A 19,000-nucleotide genomic window follows, 5' to 3' on the forward strand; every position below is an offset into this window, starting at 1 on the left:
AGAAGGAAATGGCAACCCACTCCAGTATTCTTGCCAAGAAAACCCCATGGAACGTATCACAAGGCTAAAAGATATGACACCAGAAGATGAGCCCCTCAGGTCGGAAGGTGTCCAATATACTACTGGGGAAGAGCAGAGGGAATTTCCAAGTAGCGCCAGAAAGAGTGAAGCGGCTGGGCCAAAGCCGAAAGGACACTCAGCTGTGGATGTGTCTGGTGGTGAAAAGAAAATCCGATGCTGTAAAGAACAATATTGTTTAGGAACTTGGAATGTCAGATCAATGAATCACGGTAAGGTGGAGGTGGTCAAACATGAGATGGCAAGATTGAACATTGACATCTTGGGAATCAGCGAACTAAAATGGACAGGCATGGGCGAATTTAATTCAGGTGACCGTCATATCTACTACTGTGGGCAAGAATCCCTTAGAAGAAATGGAGTAGCACTCATAGTCAACAAAAGGGTGGGAAAAGCAGTACTGGGGTACAATCTTAAAAACGATAGAATGATCTCAGTACGAATCCAAGGCAAACCATTCAACATCACAGTAATTCAAGTCTATGCCCCAACCACTGATGCCGAAGAAGCTGAGGTTGATTGGTTCTATGAACACCTACAACAACTTCTAGAACTAACACCAAAAAAAGATGTCCTCTTCATCATAGGGTATTGGAATGCTAAAGTAGGAAGTCAAGAAATCACCGGGATAACAGGCAGGCATGGCCTTGGTGTACAAAATGAAGCAGGACAAAAGCTAATAGAGTTTTGCCAAGAGAACATGCTGATCATAGCAAACACTCTTTTCCAACAGCACAAGAGGCGACTCTACACACGGACATCACCAGATGGCCAATATCAAAATCAGATTGATTATGTCCTTTGCAGTCAAAGATGGAGAAGCTCTATACAGTCTGTCAAAACAAGACCTGGAGCTGACTGTGGCTCAGATCATGAGCTTCTTGTTGCAAAATTTCGGCTTAAATTGAAGAACGTAGGGAAAACCACTAAACCATTCAGGTATGACTTAAATCATATCCCTTATGAATATACAGTAGAGGTGAGGAATAGATTTAAGGGATTAGACCTGATAGACAGAATGCCTGAGGAACTATGGACGGAGGTCCGTCACATTGTTCAGGAGGCAGCAACTCAATCCATCCCAAAGAAAAAGAAATGCAAGAAAGCCAAGTGGCTGTCTGATGAGGCTTTACAAGTAGCTGAGGAAAGAAGGGAAGCGAAAAGCAAGGGAGAAAGGGAGAGATATATCCAACTGAATGCAGAGTTCCAGAGAATAGCAAGGAGAGACAAGAAGGCCTTCTTAAATGAACAATGCAAAGAAATCGAGGAAAACAACAGAATGGGAAAGACTAGAGATCTATTCAAGAAAATCGGAGATCTCAAGGGAACGTTTTGTGCAAAGACAGGCATGATAAAGGACAAAGAAGGCAGGGACCTAACAGAAGCAGATGAGATTAAGAAGACGTGGCAAGAATACACAGAAGAACTATACAGGAAAGATCTGAATGTCCCTGATAGCCATGATAGTGCGGTCACTGAACTTGAGCCGGACATCCTAGAAAGTGAAGTCAAGTGGGCCTTAGGAAGCATTAGTAACAACAAAGCTAGCGGAGATGACAGTATTCCAGCTGAGCTATTTAAAATCCTAAAAGATGCTGCTGTTAAAGTGCTGCATTCAATATGCCAACAAATTTGGAACACTCAACAATGGCCGCAAGACTGGAAAAGGTCAGTTTACATTCCAATTCCAAAGAAGGGCAATGCCAAAGAGTGTTCAAACTATCGCACAATTGCGCTCATTTCACATGCCAGCAAGGTGATGCTCAAAATCCTACAAGCTAGACTTCAGCAGTATGCGAACCGAGAACTACCGGAAGTACAAGCTGGGTTTCGAAGAGGCAGAGGAACTAGAGATCAAATCGCCAACATTCGCTGGATCATGGAGAAAGCAAGAGAATTCCAGAAAAATGTCTATTTCTGCTTCATTGACTACGCTAAAGCCTTTGATTGTGTGGATCACAACAAACTGTGGCAAATTCTTAAAGTGATGGGAGTACCAGACCACCTTACCTGTCTCCTGAGAAACCCGTATGAGGGTCAAGAAGCAACAGTAAGAACCAGACATGGAACAACCGAGTGGTTCAAAATTGGGAAAGGAGTACGACAAGGCTGCATATTGTCACCCTGCTTATTTAACTTATATGCAGAGTACATCATGAGAAACGCCAGGTTGGATGAATCACAGGTCGGAATTAAGATTGCTGGGAGAATTATCAACAACCTCCGATATGCAGACGATACCACCCTAATGGCAGAAAGCGAAGAGGATCTCAAGAGCCTCTTGTTGAGGGTGAAAGAGGAGAGTGCAAAAGCTGGTTTGAAACTCAACATTAATAAAATGAAGATCATGGCATCTGGCCCCATCACTTCCTGGCATATAGAAGGGGAAGAAATGGAAGCAGTGACAGATGGTATTTTCTTGGGCTCCAAGATCACTGCAGACGGTGACTGTAGCCATGAAATTAAAAGACGCTTGCTCCTTGGGAGGAAAGCTATGGCAAACCTAGACAACATAGTAAGAAGCAGAGACATCACCTTGCCGACAAAGGTCCGTCTAATCAAAGCTATGGTTTTCCTAGTAGTAATGTATGGCTGTGAGAGCTGGACTATAAGGAAGGCTGAGCGCCAAAGAATCGATGCTTTCGAACTGTGGTGCTGGAGAAGACTCTTACGAGTCCCCTGGACTGCAAGGAGGTCCAATCAGTCAATCCTAAAGGAAATCAACCCTGACTGCTCATTGGAAGGACAGATACTGAAGCTGAAGCTCAAATATTTTGGCCACCTAATGCGAAGAGAAAACTCCCTGGAAAAGACCCCGATGCTGGGAAAAACTGAAGGCAAAAGGAGAAGGGGACGACAGAGGATGAGATGGTTAGATAGCATCACCAGTGCTATGAATATGAACTTGAGTACACTCCGGGAGAGAGCACAGGACAGAAAGACCTGGCGTACTATGGTCCATGGGGTCACGAAGAGTCGGACACGACTGAACGACTGAACAACAACAACAAATTTATTATAAATGCCCTAGGTAGAAATATTGTACATCTACTTTCCATACAGTGCTAGGTATACTGAGGCAGACATAGTAATCCTTTGGAGGCAGAAAAGGGAGAATTCAGGATGGGTGAACACAAAATCCAAAGCACTGCTTCTCCATTTCCAGCTCCAAAGGGGTGGTGGTTATTTTTGTTGTTTTTTTCTTCTCTTGTTGATGGCTTGGTGTTTTTTTTCTTCAGATTTCCCCTCCCATTGGTCCCTTGGTGAGTGTATGTTTTCACCCATTCTGAGGGAATGTCAGGAGAAGGGGAGAGCTTTTAAGATCCAATGGATCCAAAGCTGATCTGCCCCAAAACATTGCCTTGAGCACCAGTGGAGCAGAAAGAGTGATGGAGGTTTCTGCGCCTCTGTCTCTGCCTATGGATCATCTTCTCTGTGGTGGAGAGGAAGATAGGCTATAGCCTGTGTCCTGAGGGACTTCCTCCCAGGGACTGTCAGATGGCAGCCTTAATTCTTGTTGTTCTGCTCAGGTGACTTTTACATAATCTCTGCTGTCCAGAAAAAGGTAAAGAGTATATACTTTTTTAACTGTCATACAAACATCCCAAATGGTTACATAATCTATTTTATGTAACATATAATATTCATATAATAGCCAGGGAGTCTTGCCTGGTGCTGAGCCTGCTATCTTCAGCACCAGGTGAAAACCCATTTTATTTTCCCAGTCTTTCCAGCATATCACTGACCTTCTTGTTGTTAATTGTTTTATTGCTCCGCTGCATTAAACCATGACTGCTTCTGCTGTTCCTTTTAATATTTTGAGTTATTTTTTAAATTTTGTATTGATATTTTAACAGTATTTTATTATATTAATTGAGCCTTGACATATATTAAATTGAAGGGTGGCATATAAGATAAAATAGTTGTTGGACCTTCAAACCAAGAGCTTTCTGTTTTTAAAGTGGCCATCTCAGTGGCTTGAATCCTAAAATAGGTTAATTTAAAGAAGGGACGTTTATTGTCTGCTTCCCACCCCAGTAGCCTTTCCAGAGGGTCAGAGGGATGGGGCAGAGTGGCTGCTCTGGGGAGGAGGAGACAAGGTGTATCGCCGTGCGGTGGGTGTTGAACTCTTAGATTAGAAGTGCCAAAATAGTGATAAATCAGATTCAATGGTTTACTTACAAGGAGACTTTATTGAGTGTCTTTCATCACACAGGCGTACCCAATGGTTGGATCAGACAGCTTCTCTGAACCAAGAGCCATGGGGTGTAATGGGTCTTATACCATACATGTTAGCAATAAGCAGCATAACAGCAGCAAGTGCCCCCTAGCGGGCCTTCCCAGCATGGACTAACAGCACTAGGTTCTCAGCACAGTCACCTGTAGCTTTAAGGTAAACAAACTCTGCTTCTCAGGCACATCAGTGATAAGACATTCTCCTCATTAGCAAGGAATGTTCTTGGAGCTGCTTCTCACCCTTTTGACTCATCTGGCTGCATCAAGAGGGAGGTTAAGGGAAAACAGCAGCCCTCTGACAAAAGGCAGAGAGCATTATGGATCTAAGCCACTCTAAAACTACTAATAGCTTGGTTCAGGCCTGGAGCCTTACACAGGGAAATGTTTTCCTTCTGTGAAGTTTCTTAAGGGTGCAGTCCTATGCATGTTTAGTCAGAAAAAAAGTCCTACAGTTCCCAGCATTCCCCAGCCAGTATGGCTGACTGGAGGGATGCTGGGAGTTGTAGGCCTGTTCTCTGTCTAAACATGCATAAGATTGTGCCCTAATGCTTCTTGACTAGACTGGTGCGTGTACAGAGAAATGGACACATGAACACCAAGGAACCATCTAGTGCACAACTTACCATCAGGATCAGGCAGTGAACATTTTTTTAATGTAAAGTTTTATTCACAATATCATTTAATAACAACAACAAAATCAAATATGAATTCCAAAAGAAGGAGTGTGTGAGTGGGGGTGGGGGTAGAATCTTTATACACAATCCCAAGATGAATATATTACATGTTTTGTTTAAAAACAAAGTTTGATTCAGCCTTCAGTAGGATGTGGGGAGGAGAGCGATGCTAAAACGTTAGTGTGTGTGTGTATGTTTATGTGTGTGTTTACATGTGAGTATAAATGAGAATGCTTTCTCAGAGGAAACATACATCTCAATTTATTCTCTTGCTTCTCTCCTCATGCAGATTTTCAGTGTTGAGTTTTTTTCATTTGCTATTTTATAATATTGATTCATATTATATTCAGTGCTTGAGAGCAATAAAATATCTTAAGGGGGTGGATTCCATAAGGCTTAATGCTAATATCCCAGTTAGCCACAGCATAGCTCCATTTGTTACCACTGTGAATCTTCCTTGTGGGTTTGTGGAGATTAATATTCCATTCTCATTCTACTTTCAGTGCAGCAACCTTGGGGCCTGGCTTCTGGAACCTGATTAACTTGTATGTCATTATTTAGTGCCACAAAATGAATTTCTGAATAAATTAGCTTCCTTTTTTTTTCTTTGACAGATGCAAGACAAAAGTCTACCCTGATGAACTACCAAACACAAGCGTGGTCATAGTATTTCATAATGAAGCCTGGAGCACTTTGCTTCGTACTATTTACAGTGTTATAAATCGGTCTCCGCACGATCTACTTTCTGAGATCATCTTGGTAGATGATGCCAGTGAACGAGGTATGAATGAACAGGAATCAAAATATGTTAAGGAATAAACAATAATTTCAGAGTAATGTTATAGCGAAGTGCTAGAATTTTTTTTATGTTTACAAGAAATGTCCAAAAATCTTGCAGTGCCATTATCCTGGGTTTTCTGGGGACAATGGCTAGTGTACTCGAGCTAGGGATGTTAGAGAAATCCGCCGCTGGTTCAAATGAGGCTGGATTCTTTGGAATCTGGCCTCTGGAATCTGAGGCAGATCGGCCCCACTTACCTCCGCTCCAGGAGGATTCTGCACGGAATGGCCCTGGCTGCTTGCTCCTGGACCCGCCCCTTTCACCTCCGTGCCGATCGCCATGTTTTTTTAAAAATGGCGATCGGCAGGATGTGCCCATAGGCTTTTACACAAACTAGAGCCGTGAATCTTGCGTATAAGTCTGTGTGTCTAGTTTGTATATAAGTCTATGGGCACAACCTGCTGATCGCCTTAAAAAAAAAAAAAAAGGCAATCGGTGAGGAGGCGAACAGGACGGGTCCAGCAAGTAAGTGGCCCTCAAGCCGGGTGGCTCTGCAGAATCCTCACGGAGCAGAGCCACTCTGGAGGATTTGGGGGAGGGGAGGAACGGATCGCCTCCCCCCCGGGCTGATTCCCCACCAGAACAGACGGTGGGAAATCCATACATCCCTAACTCAAGCCAATCAAATGCAGGCTAGAGTCCATTTTACCTGCCTACGCTGTAAAGAGGGCTTCTGCCACCATTGTTACCTGTGTAATGTTGTGTAGCAGAGCTGTTCAGAGCAGGTGTGGCATGGGTGAGCAACTTTGGGGGGTCTGGGGGAGAAAAACCTAAATAGGACAGATAGCCATTTCTCAGACTCCCTTCCTGAGTTCAGGCACAGGTATCCTATATCTTCAGCAGTGAAAACAGATGAAAAGAATTCATTCAGCTTCTCTGCAGTCTGCTTGTCCTCCTTCAGTACTCCTTTAATTCCACTGTCATCTGATGGTCCAACTGACTCCCTATCTGGTTTTCTGCTTCCGATATTTTTAAAGGATTCTTTATTGTTGGCCTTGATTTGTTGTCTTCAAAATCCTTTTTTTGCATCTTTTTGTCTGCTTGCATCACCTTTGTGTAAGCTTGTGCTCCCTTTTGTTTTCCTCGCTTGGGCAAGACTTCCATTTTCTGAAGGAAGCTCTCTTTTCTCTAATAGCTCCCTTAACACTGCTTGTTAACTTTGCCAGCAATCTCTTGGACTTAGTGCTACCTTTCCTAACCTGTGATATACTTTTTAGCTGGGCTTCTATGATTGTGGTTCTGAGTAATCTCCAGGCATTTTAACGGGATTTAATCCTCTTGACTCCCCCCTTTTGACTTCCTTTTCATAATTTCCCTCATTTTAGAGAAGTTTCCTCTTTTGAAGTCAAATGTGATCATGTTGGACTTCCTGGGCAATTTTCCACTTAAATATATATTAAATCTGCTAGCACTGTGATCAGTTTCCAATTGGTTCAACAACATTTACATCTCTTGTACTAGGTCCTGGGCAACACCACTTAGGATTAAATCCAAGGTCGACTCCCCTCAGGTCAGTTCTATGACCAACTGTTCCAGGGCACAATTGCCTAGGGCATCGAGAAATTTAACCTCTTTGTCGTGGCTGGAACATGCATTTATCCAATCAATGTGAGGGTAATTGAAGTCACCCATTATTACAACACTCCCTTGTTTGGAGGCCTCCCTGATTTCGTTTTCCATCTCAGGGTCACTCTGAGCATTCTGGTCTGGGGGATGATAGCATGTTCCTAGAACAAAATTAGTTTTGGAGCCTGGTATTGTCATCCAGAGTGCTTCTGTGGAAGAGCCTGTCCCTTTTAGGTGTTCTAGTCCACTTGACACTATGTCCTCTTTGATGTACAGAGCAACACCTCCCCCAGTGCGGCCTTCCCTGTCCTTCCTGTAGAGTTTATATCCAGAGATGACCATATCCCACTGGTTATCTCTGCTCCACCAGGTTTCTGTAATGCCCACTATGTCCAGGTTTTCCTTTAAAATCAAGTACTCCAACTCTCCCATTTTGTATTGGAGGCTTCTGGCATTTGCATAAAAACATCTATACACAGTATCCCTCCCCAGATGCCTCTGGCATGTGCATCTTTTGCTATGGGATGTTGGCCCCTTTGACTGGCTGTTATGTTCTACCATGTACTCCTGGCCTATTTCCTCCCCTTCTACGTTTGGGCAATCAATAACATTTCCATCTTCATCCCTTTGGGATTATTTAACCCAAACCGGTTGCTTCCCCGCTCCTGTTGGCTTTCCCCCAGAGTTTAGTTTAAAACCTGCTCTGCCACCCTTTTTATGATCAGTACCAGCAGTCTGGTTCCATTTTGGTTCACGTGGAGCCCGTCCCTCTTGTACAGGCCTGGCTTGTCCCAAAAAGTTCCCCAGTGCCTAACAAATCTGAACCCCCCTCCCTGCACCACCGTCTCATCCATGCATTGAGACTCAGCTTCACCTCTCTAGCTGGCCCTGCACGTGGAACAGATAGCATTCCAGAGAAAGCCACCTTGGTGGTCCTGGATTTCAATCTCCTACCTAGCAACCTAAATTTGGCTTCCAGGACCTCACGACTAATTTCCCCACATCGTTGGTACCAGCATGGACCACGACCACTGACTCCACCCCAGCACTATCTACTAGGCTATCTAGACGGCATATGAGATCTGCAACCTTCGCACCAAGCAGGCAGTTCACCATGCGGTCTACACACCCATCACAAACCCAGCTGTCTATGTGTCTATTGATAGAATCTCCCACTACCACAAGCCCCCCTCCCCCCAGAGGCACATTCTTGGTGCGAGAGGATCATCTTCCAAGGAATAGATCCCTTCTAAGGGATCATTTCCCTCTTCCTCAGAATGACCTCCTTCCCCAAGACCCACATTCTCCATGACAGCAGAGGAGCTGTCACCCTGGGAGTGGGACACAGCTAATAGGTCCCTGAAGGTCTCATCCGCCAACTTCTCTGCCTCTATTAGCTTCTCCAGGTCAGCAACCTTTGCCTCAAGGAAACACACTTGCTCCCTGAGAGCCAGGAGCTCATTACACCGAGCACACACCCATGACTTCCATCTAGCAGGTGGAGAGTCATGCATCTGGCACTCAGTGAAATGCACTGGATAGCCTCCACCCCCTTGCTGACTTTCTTCCTTCATAACTGGTTTTTTATTTGGGTGTGTTTTCCCTGGCAAACTTACTTGTTTGCTATGAGAAGGTGGGGAAATTATTTATAGTTATTTATTTACAGTTACTTACTGTGAGTAAGGAATAGGGAGCAAAGAGTTGACTGCCCTAGCTTCCTCGCTGTGTTGCTAAGCTTGCACAGTCACTTAACTCGCTTGTTTGCTGATGCTTTGTCACTGGGGTTTCTTGCGCTTGGAGAGTTGGCTCCCTCGCAAACCTGCCTCCATATATAGATGGGCCCAACTTCTACTGCAGTGAATCTGAATTGAGGGCCTTATTTGAAAAGCAAAATAACTTTTTCATAAATGATCTGGAATTAGGAGTGAGCAGTGAATTGGCCAGGTTTGTGGATGACACCAAATTATTTAGGGTGTAAAAAGGAATTGTGAGGAGCGCAAAAGGGATCTGCCCAAACTGGGAGATTGAGCATCTAAATGGCAAATTTATTTACAGTTACTTACTGTGAGTAAGGAATAGGGAAGGAATAGTTCAGTGTAAGCAAGTGTAAAGTGGTGCATGTTGGGGCAAAAAATCCCAGCTTTGAGTATAGCCTGCTGGGATCTCAGCCAACCAAGAAAGAGAACTGGAGGCTGTGGTGGACAGCTCGATGAAAATGTCAACCCAGTGTGCAGCTGCTGCAAAAAGGGAAACTTCATGTTAGGCATAGTTAGGAAAGAAATGGAAAATAAAACTGCAAATATCATACTGCCCGTATATAAATCTATGGTGCGACCATACTTAGAATACTGTGAATAGATCTGGTCACTGCACCTAAAAAAAAGACATTGTAAAGCTGGAAAAAGTGTAGAAAAGGGCAACTAAAATGATCAAGGGGCTGGAGCAACTCCCCTATGAGGAAGGTTACAACAGCTGAGCTTGTTTTGCTTGGCAAAAGGCAAATAAGGGGAGTCATAGACGTGCACAAAATTATACATGGTATGAAAATGTAGATAGACGTTTTTCTCTCTCCATCTTAATACTAGAATCCTAGGTCAAAAGAGTGTTCAGAAACTTCAGCTAGCTCAAAGTGCACCTGGAATTCATCACTTACAATGTATAACTCTGGTACTTCATCTACATTGGCTTCCAAATTGTTTTCTGGCTCAATTCCAAGTGCTTCTGTTGACCTTTTAAAGTCCTCAGTGGCCTAGGACTAGGATGTGAGGCTCCCCATTTGCTTAGGACATATGAAGCCCTGCTCTGCTCTACAGTTTGGAGATAGAGCAGATCGTCACTCAGAAAGGGATCTTTTGGAATAATTGCTTCCAAACTCTGGAATTCTCTTCGCCAGACAGGCTGTTCATCCACATTGATTTTGGCTTTTTGGCACATGGAGAGAACTTAGTTTAAGAAGGCGTTTGAAAATGTGGTAATCTAGTTTGCCTTGGTGCTGCTTTGTTGTATCTTAAGATTGTGTTGCTTTTTATTATGTGTTTGATAACATGGTATGTTTATCTTATGGGTTTTAAGACAACTAGTGTGTCTGACAGCACAATCCCTATACTTGTTTATTCAGAAATCTCACTGAGTTCAGTGAGGCTTACTCACAGGTAAATGGGGATAGGATTGCAGCCTTCCATGCCATAAAGGTGGGATAGAAATGTTTTAATATATAAATGCCATGCCTATCAATGCATTTTACTTTGGCTAGAGTATTTCTTTTTCTTCTGCTTCATTATAATGCTGTGCTTTCCCAAAGGAAGTGCTTTCAGCAGCCGGCCAGCTCTTTTTATATTACCAAAGAAGCTTTTCAGAGACATGATGAGTGGGATGTGCTGTCTCAGATGGGAGGGAAAAAAATAACCAGGACAAGTATTCTAGAGTACTGCAGTTTGCATAAGAGGAATAATTTTCTGCAACCCAAAAAGAGAGAGGTTCTCCTCTGCCCCACCATAAAAAACATGACAAGCATTTTGTGCTACCAGCAACACATGTCCTCAAGCATTATAAGGGCCTTCCAGTCCCTGTGTGTCTAATTGGGTCCAAGTACTCTGCCCACAGCATGATGCACTCAAGGAAGTGCGTGTGTGTGTGCGAGTGACTGGTACCCATATTAACATATACAAGCAACTGCAAGAGAGATTGCCCGATGTCTGATCCACTTCATGCTATTTTACATGCTGGTACACACAAGTTTATTCTTAAGCAATTGTAAAGGAAATGGATGTTGCATTCAATTCTTATTCATAAAGTGCTCTTGACTTCCGTTTTTTTCTGTGCTGGCCTTGTTTCCTTCTTTTATTGTCTGTTTTTCTATAGTGTCTCCTTATTCCAAATTTTTTGGCCTTTGCATATGTATTTGTTAGAGTGTTGTAAGGAAGTTTCCCTATCAGCAAGCAGGGTGGTATCTTAACCACACAATTCTGTTCTGTATTTCTTTTGGCTTCTGATTTTAGATTGAACGCTTGGAGTATTTTCTTGTTGTATTTTCTTTCTTAATTGCATTTGGCAGATTTTCTGAAGGTCCCGTTAGAGAATTATGTGAAAACTTTGCAAGTGCCAGTAAAAATTATTAGGATGGAACAGCGGTCAGGACTGATTCGAGCTCGGCTTAGAGGAGCAGCAGATTCCAAAGGCCAGGTCATAACTTTCCTGGATGCACACTGTGAATGCACTTTCGGCTGGCTGGAGCCCCTGCTGGCAAGAATAAAGGAAGACAGGTGAGAAATAAGGATGGATGCTGTACAGCACTTGTATTATGGCAGCATCTACCAGGTCAGCTTGAATTAGGGGTCTCTTTATAATTAACTACCCTTGTCATGGTGTTTAAATCTTAGCTGTGGGAAATACCTTGTGTGCTGGAAATATGCTAAGCCTCAGTCCAAGTTAAAATAATCTTTCTGCTCTATTCTGCTCTGTTCTAACAAATGTGTTTACACACATTTTTAGTAGGGCCTCAAAGTTTAATGGAGTGGTTTTAAAACCTAATAAATGTGAGAGCAGATTTCTTATAATCTATAATTTATTTGGGAAATTTATATCCCAATCTTCCATTGTATTGAGGGCAGCTTAAAGCAATTTTGTTGTTGTTGTTGTTCAGTCGTTCAGTCGTGTCCGACTCTTCGTGACCCCATGGACCATAGCACGCCAAGCCTTCCTGTCCTCCACTGTCTCCCGGAGTGTGCTCAAGTCCATATTCATTACATCGGTGATGCTATCTAGCCATCTCATCCTCTGCTGTCCCCTTCTCCTTTTGCCTTCAATCTTTCCCAGCATCAGGGTCTTTTCCAGGGAGTTTTCTCTTCACATTAGGTGGCCAAAATATTTGAGCTTCAGCTTCAGTATCTGTCCTTCCAATGAGCAGTCAGGGTTGATTTCCTTTAGGGTGGACTGATTTGAGCTCCTTGCAGTCCAGGGGACTCGTAAGAGTCTTCTCCAGCACCACAGTTCGAAAGCATCGATTCTTCGGCACTCAGCCTTCCTTATAGTCCAGCTCTCACAGCCATACGTTGCTACTGGGAAAACCATAGCTTTGATTATATGAACCTTTGTCAGCAAGGTGATGTCTCTTCTTACTATGCTGTCTAGGTTTTCCATAGCTTTCTTCCCAAGGACCAAGCATCTTTTAATTTCATGGCTACAGTCACCATCTGCGGTGATCTTGGAGCCCAAGAAAATAAAATCTGTCACTGCTTCCATTTCTTCCCCTTCTATATGCCAGGAAGTGATGGGGCCAGATGCCATGATCTTCGTTTTGTTAATGCTGAGCTTCAAACCAGCTTTTGCACTCTCCACTTTCACCCTCAACAAGAGGCTCTTGAGATCCTCTTCGCTTTCTACCATGGGGGTGGTATTGTCTGTGTATCTGAGGTTGTTGATAATTCTCCCGGCAATCTTAATTCCGACCTGTGCTTCATCCAACCTGGCATTTCTCATGATGTACTCTGCATATAAATTCAATAAGCAGGGCAACAATATGCAGCCTTGTCGTACTCCTTTCCCAATTTTGAACCACTCGGTTGTTCCATGTCCGGTTCTTACTGTTGCTTCTTGACCCTCGTACAGGTTTCTCAGGAGACAGGTAAGGTGGTCTGGTACTCCCATCTCTTTAGGAATTTGCCACATTTTGTTGTGATCCACACAATCAAAGGCTTTAGCGTAGTCAATGAAGCAGAAATAGACGTTTTTCTGGAATTCTCTTGCTTTCTCCATGATGCAGCGAATGTTGGCGATTTGATCTCTAGTTCCTCTGCCTCTTTGAAACCCAGCTTGTACTTCCGGTAGTTCTCAGTTCACATACTGCTGAAGCCTAGCTTGTAGGATTTTGAGCATCACCTTGCTGGCGGCATGTGAAATGAGCGCAATTGTACAGTAGTTTGAACACTCTTTGGCATTGCCCTTCTTTGGAACTGGAATGTAAACTGACCTTTTCCAGTCTTGTGGCCACTGTTGGATGTTCCAAATTTGTTGGCATATTGAGTGCAGCACTTTAACAGCATCATCTTTTAGGATCTTAAATAGCTCAGCTGGAATACTGTCATCTCCGCTAGCTTTGTTCTTAGTAATGCTTCCTAAGGCCCACTTGACTTCACTTTCTAGGATGTCCGGCTCAAGTTCAGTGAGTGTACTGTCATGGCTATCAGGGACATTCAGATCTTTCCTGTATAGTTCTTCTGTGTATTCTTTCCACGTCTTCTTAATCTCATCTGCTTCTGTTAGGTCCCTGCCTTCTTTGTCCTTTATCATGCCTGTCTTTGCACAAAACGTTCCCTTGAGATCTCCGATTTTCTTGAAGAGATCTCTAGTCTTTCCCATTCTATTGTTTTCCTCGATTTCTTTGCATTGTTCATTTAAGAAGGCCTTCTTGTCTCTCCTTGCTCTTCTCTGGAACTCTGCATTCAGTTGGATATATCTTCCCCTTTCTCCCTTGCTTTTCGCTTCCCTTCTTTCCTCAGCTACTTGTAAAACCTCCTCAGACAGCCACTTGGCCTTCTTGCATTTCTTTTTCTTTGGGATGGATTGAGTTGAGCAGTGTTACGGACCTCCATCCATAGTTCCTCAGGCATTCTGTCTATCAGGTCTAATCCCTTAAATCTATTCATCACCTCCGCTGTATATTCATAAGGGATATGATTGAGGTCATACCTGAATGGTTTAGTGGTTTTCCCTACGTTCTTCAATTTAAGCTGAAATTTTGCAAGAAGAAGCTCATGATCTGAGCCACAGTCAGCTCCAGGTCCTGTTTTGACTGACTGTATAGAGCTTCTCCATCTTTGGCTGCAAAGGACATAATCAATCTGATTTCGATGTTGACCATCTGGTGATGTCCATGTGTAGAGTCGCCTCTTGTGCTGTTGGAAAAGAGTGTTTGCTTTGCTATGGTCAGCGTGTTCTCTTGGCAAAACTCTATTAGCCTTTGTCCTGCTTCATTTTGTACACCAAGGCCATGCTTGCCTGTTATCCCAGTTATTTCTTGACTTCCTACTTTCTTTAGCATTCCAATCTCCTATGATGAAGAGGACATCTTTTTTTGGTGTTAGTTCTCGAAAGTGTTGTAGGTCTTCAAAGAACCGATCAACCTCAGCTTCTTCGGCCTCAGTGGTTGGGACATAGACTTGAATTACTGTGATGTGGAATGGTTTGCCTTGGATTCGTACTGAGATCATTCTATCGTTTTTGAGATTGTACCCCAGTACTGCTTTTCCCACCCTTTTGTTGACTATGAGTGCTACTCCATTTCTTCTAAGGGATTCTTGCCCACAGTAGTAGATGTGATGGTCACCTGAATTAAATTCACCCATGCGTGCCCATTTTAGTTCGCTGATTCCCAAGATGTCGATGTTCAATCTTGCCATCTCATGTTTGACCGCCTCCACCTTACCGTGATTCATTGATCTTACATTCCAGGTTCCTAAACAATATTGTTCTTTACAGCATCGGATTTTCTTTTCACCACCAGACACATCCACAGTTGAGTGTCCTTTTGGCTTTGGCCCAGCCGCTTCACTCTTTCTGGTGCTACTTGGAAATACCCTCTGCTCTTCCCCAGTAGTATATTGGACACCTTCCAACCTGAGGGGCTCATCTTCCGGTGTCATCTCTTTTAGCCTTGTGATACATTCCATGGGTTTTTCTTGGCAAGAATACTGGAGTGGGTTGCCATTTCCTTCTCCAGTGGACCACATTTTGTCAGAACTCTCCCCCATGACCTGTCCGTCTTGGGTGGCCCTGCACGGCATAACTTATGGCTTCACTGAGTTACGCAAGCCCCTTTGCCACAACAAGGCAGTGATCCATGAAGGGGTTAAAGCAATTTAGGCATCCACAAATGTTTTTAATACCAGTACATACAGAAAATGCAAATGGCGCACACAATCTTAGATGTAGCCTTCCTATGAAGGAACTCCCATCATCCATCACCTTGCCACCTGGAGATTATGGGAGCTGACGTCCAACACATCTAGAGGGCACCCGGTTACAGAAAGTATAATAATGTTTTGTTGTTTCTGTTGCTCCCAGACATTAATTGCATTATAAAACTAATTTCTCATCTTTGTTTTAATTTCTGTAATCTGAATTATATGCGCTCAATTTTCTTAGTTTTTTTTCTCATTAGGTTACTTAGAGATGACATCTTTTTTTATTTCTCACTGTTTTCTAGTAGATAGAACCTCCCATGTGAAGAATTATTTCAATTTCTATCCAGCATCATGGGGTTGGATCCAGAATTGTTCCACCAGCGCAAGGAGACTGCTAGCATAATGGGATTTCTGTGTTCTTTCCTTGCCCCTGAAGCCCCCCCCCCCCCCGGGCATGCCTTCTAAATCTGCTCCAGAGGAGATCTGGAGTGAACACAGGGGAGGGGAGAGGAGAGGATGTGGGGGTCCCGTTCCATCAATGGTATCTTTCCACTGGAGGAATGACAATTCTGGATCCAAACCAAGTTAAAAAAATATCAGCTCCTTATGAAATTGACAAGTGAAAAAAAGATGAATGCTGGTGTTCTACTATCTGCATAAAACGATTCATCAGTAATTTGTCAGCTGAGCACATGTAATTTAAAGGCGACTATGCTTAAAGAAGCATAGTCCCCAGGAAGTCATGTCCTTTAAAGCCTCATTGAATCATACCTAGAGCATTTGCACTTGATCCAATAGAAGCCATCTACTTGTAGAAGCAGGTTTCCATATGTGTATCCCTAGCTGGATGAAGGATCATATGTGTAAACAGGGGTTACAAGCTCTAATCCTCTCCCTGTTTTAGCTGCATTCACTGATCACTTTCCAAAAAAAGCAGTAATAGTGTTTATCAGCTGTTTATTAAGGGGAGTAGTGGTAGGAAGCTGTTAGTTTAATCACATTGCTCCCTTTCATTCTACCAAGCAGGTGATTACTGGTTGTTGAAAAGGGCTCTGGGAATGCAGCGCTGGCATCTCTGCACACACATATTTCAGCCAGAGAGATTTCCTCGCTCAGAAAATTTATACGTTTGTATATTTATTATTTGTTTTCTAGGAAGATTGTTGTGTGCCCAATTATTGATGTGATCAGTGATGACACTTTTGAGTATATGGCCGGGTCAGACATGACTTATGGAGGATTTAACTGGAAACTTAATTTTCGTTGGTATCCTGTTCCCCAGAGAGAGATGGACAGAAGGAAAGGAGACAGAACTTTGCCTGTGAGGTAAGAGGTAGGGACAGCAAATGTTTTATGATCATAAACTACTTTGTGTACGTATGTGAGAAGTGTCTGTGTGTGTGTTTATAATTCTGATTAGATTTATGCAAACAGGATAATGCACCACATAGATCAGAAAAATAGCATTATTGTGTTTTTAATTGCGTTTTTTAAACTTGTTTGTTTTTAAGTTACGTTTTAATTAAGGTTTTATTTTTAACCTGTATTATTATTGTTAGCTGCCTTGAGTGCCAGTTTTGGCAGAATGACAGGTAATACTTTCAATAAATAAATGCCAACAGGATAGGTTGTGAAACACATTGGGACTAAGCAGCTGGTTTAAATTGTCTTGTAAATTTGTATTCAAATCAGAAACTATTTTCACTATGTCTCCTTATATTTGAGGGAGGGCTTTGTTTGGGGTTATTGTTTTTTTGAACGTTTAATGATAGGAACAGTGGAAAGGGTATATGTTTTTAAGCAAAATGATCAGCTGAAAAGTTTGGATTTTGAGCTTATATATGTCTCCTGAGAACTGTAATTCCAATATGTGTTTGCCTGATCCAGCAAGAGGAAGTCCATCTGTGGGAAAGGATTTCAGAGTGTGTCTCTGCTTGTTGCATAAGAGTGTGTCTCTGCTTGTTACACATCTTCTCCCCTGACACATCACAGTTGAAAATAGAGATGCTTTTCTGAATCACTGCCAGATGCCCCAGTTACACATTGGTGAAGCTCTTCTCCACTTGCCATAATTTGTATTAGTTTCCTCTGAAACAGCCATCGGAAACATGATGTGTTAATAAAGTGAACACATCAATTTACTTTAATTTTTTTTAAAGTTAATGTTTAATAGACTGTATAATCTTACACTGGATCTGGTGCTATGCATTATACTAGGAACTCAAACACACTCAGCAGCATGTACTGTCTGGATAGGTGGCATAGTGTGTGTGCATGCGCATTAGGGAAGCAATAAACTCACATTTTGTGTTCATGAGTGTGCATTTTTAAAATTTTATTTATTTTAAGTATTTATACCGGGGTGAGGAACCAAAATCAGGCTGGGTGCCAGATTGCCACCCCCATCTCCCAGTTCCCTCTTGTGGCCAGACAGTGTCAGAGGGTGAGGACTCACCATCTGACATCATCAGGTCCCCAGCTGGAGCTCCAGCTGGGGTCTTCCAGCAAGCGTTTTGGCCAGGGGGCCAGCTACGCTTGTCCTTAGCCTTCCCTGTGCAGGGAAGGCAAAGTACTAGTGAAGCACACTTGACCAGTGCTCCTGAAAATGCCAACTGAGTGCACCGCCAGCTTTGCTGATCCCTTGCCTTCCCCACATGGGGAAGATGAAGGCCAAGTAAAGTGTACTGTACAGGCAAATCTGTCAAAATCCTGGTTGCCTCTGGAATGAGTTGCTCCTGACACTTTCAGCCCAATACATTCCCTGGGTTTGGGGATAGCTGGGCATGATGAAACAAGTGGGATAATGGTGCAAGACTCCAAACAACTCAGAATGAACATGAGCTAGAACCCATTTGAAAGCCTTTTCTGTGGCAGTGATGGCGATGATGAAATTGCACTTTGTTGCTATCATTGCACCTGTGCAGAGTTGTCCCACTGAATGGCCACTAGCATGTTACATCTTAACCCACAAGACAGTAATGAAGACATCCCAATAGCCTACTGTGACTAGTTTGCAAGACACTTTGCAGATCAGTTCTGCTGACTTGGATACCACAGTTAGTACAGGTCCACTTGATGTAACTTCAGCTCCTGGTTTTCCAGTTATAATGGATACTTTTCAGTTTGTACAGCCCAAGGATATGGGCAGATTCCTGGAGAAGTGAAGCCTACCACATGTGTGTTCAATCTTTTCCCTTCCTGATTTATAAAACCTGCCAAGGGTCGGGGAAGGGCAGTAGGGGATATGTCTCTACAATAGGGTATGATTCCATTGTGTTTTGTTTTTAAACAGATGGTAAGACCTCTGTTTAACCCCCCCCCCGCAAAAAAAAAAACACCTCCCTGAACCTAGCCACTCTCCAATACTCCATTCTTGGGCAAGGAACTCAAGCATGTGGTGGCATCTTAGCTGCAGGTGTTCCTGGATGAGGTGTATTATCTAGATCCAGCTTCATGTCTAGTTATGGGACAGACTGCTTTGATAATCTTGGTGGGTGATCTAAGCTAGGAACTGGGCAGGAGGAGTGTGTCCCTATTAGTTCTGCTGGACCTCTCTGCAGCTTGTGATACCTTTAACCATAGTATCCTCTGGACCGTCTGGCTGGGATGGGACTCGAAGGAATCATGGTTCCATACCTTTGTGGATAGGTGGTTTCAGAAGGTGATGTTGGGGAATTCCTGTTTAGCACCTGGCCTATGGCATC

General features: G+C 43.2%; 1 protein-coding gene across 3 annotated transcripts in view; it reads left to right on the forward strand.

The window, feature by feature from the left end:
* GALNT13 (polypeptide N-acetylgalactosaminyltransferase 13) overlaps positions 1-19,000 on the forward strand; it is a 328,615-nt gene that overhangs the window by 158,257 nt on the left and 151,358 nt on the right. For all 3 annotated transcript variants that reach the window (XM_084810981.1, XM_084810998.1, XM_084810989.1), the window contains 3 exons: positions 5,603-5,769; positions 11,450-11,657; positions 16,452-16,622. In XM_084810981.1, coding sequence (XP_084667107.1) covers positions 5,603-5,769; positions 11,450-11,657; positions 16,452-16,622 — 546 coding nt within the window. The remainder of the gene's footprint in view (positions 1-5,602; positions 5,770-11,449; positions 11,658-16,451; positions 16,623-19,000) is intronic.

Source organism: Heloderma suspectum, chromosome 1 (assembly GCF_057233095.1).
Source record: "Heloderma suspectum isolate Gila_16-S chromosome 1, 16-S_ref, whole genome shotgun sequence".
NCBI lineage: Eukaryota > Metazoa > Chordata > Lepidosauria > Squamata > Helodermatidae > Heloderma > Heloderma suspectum.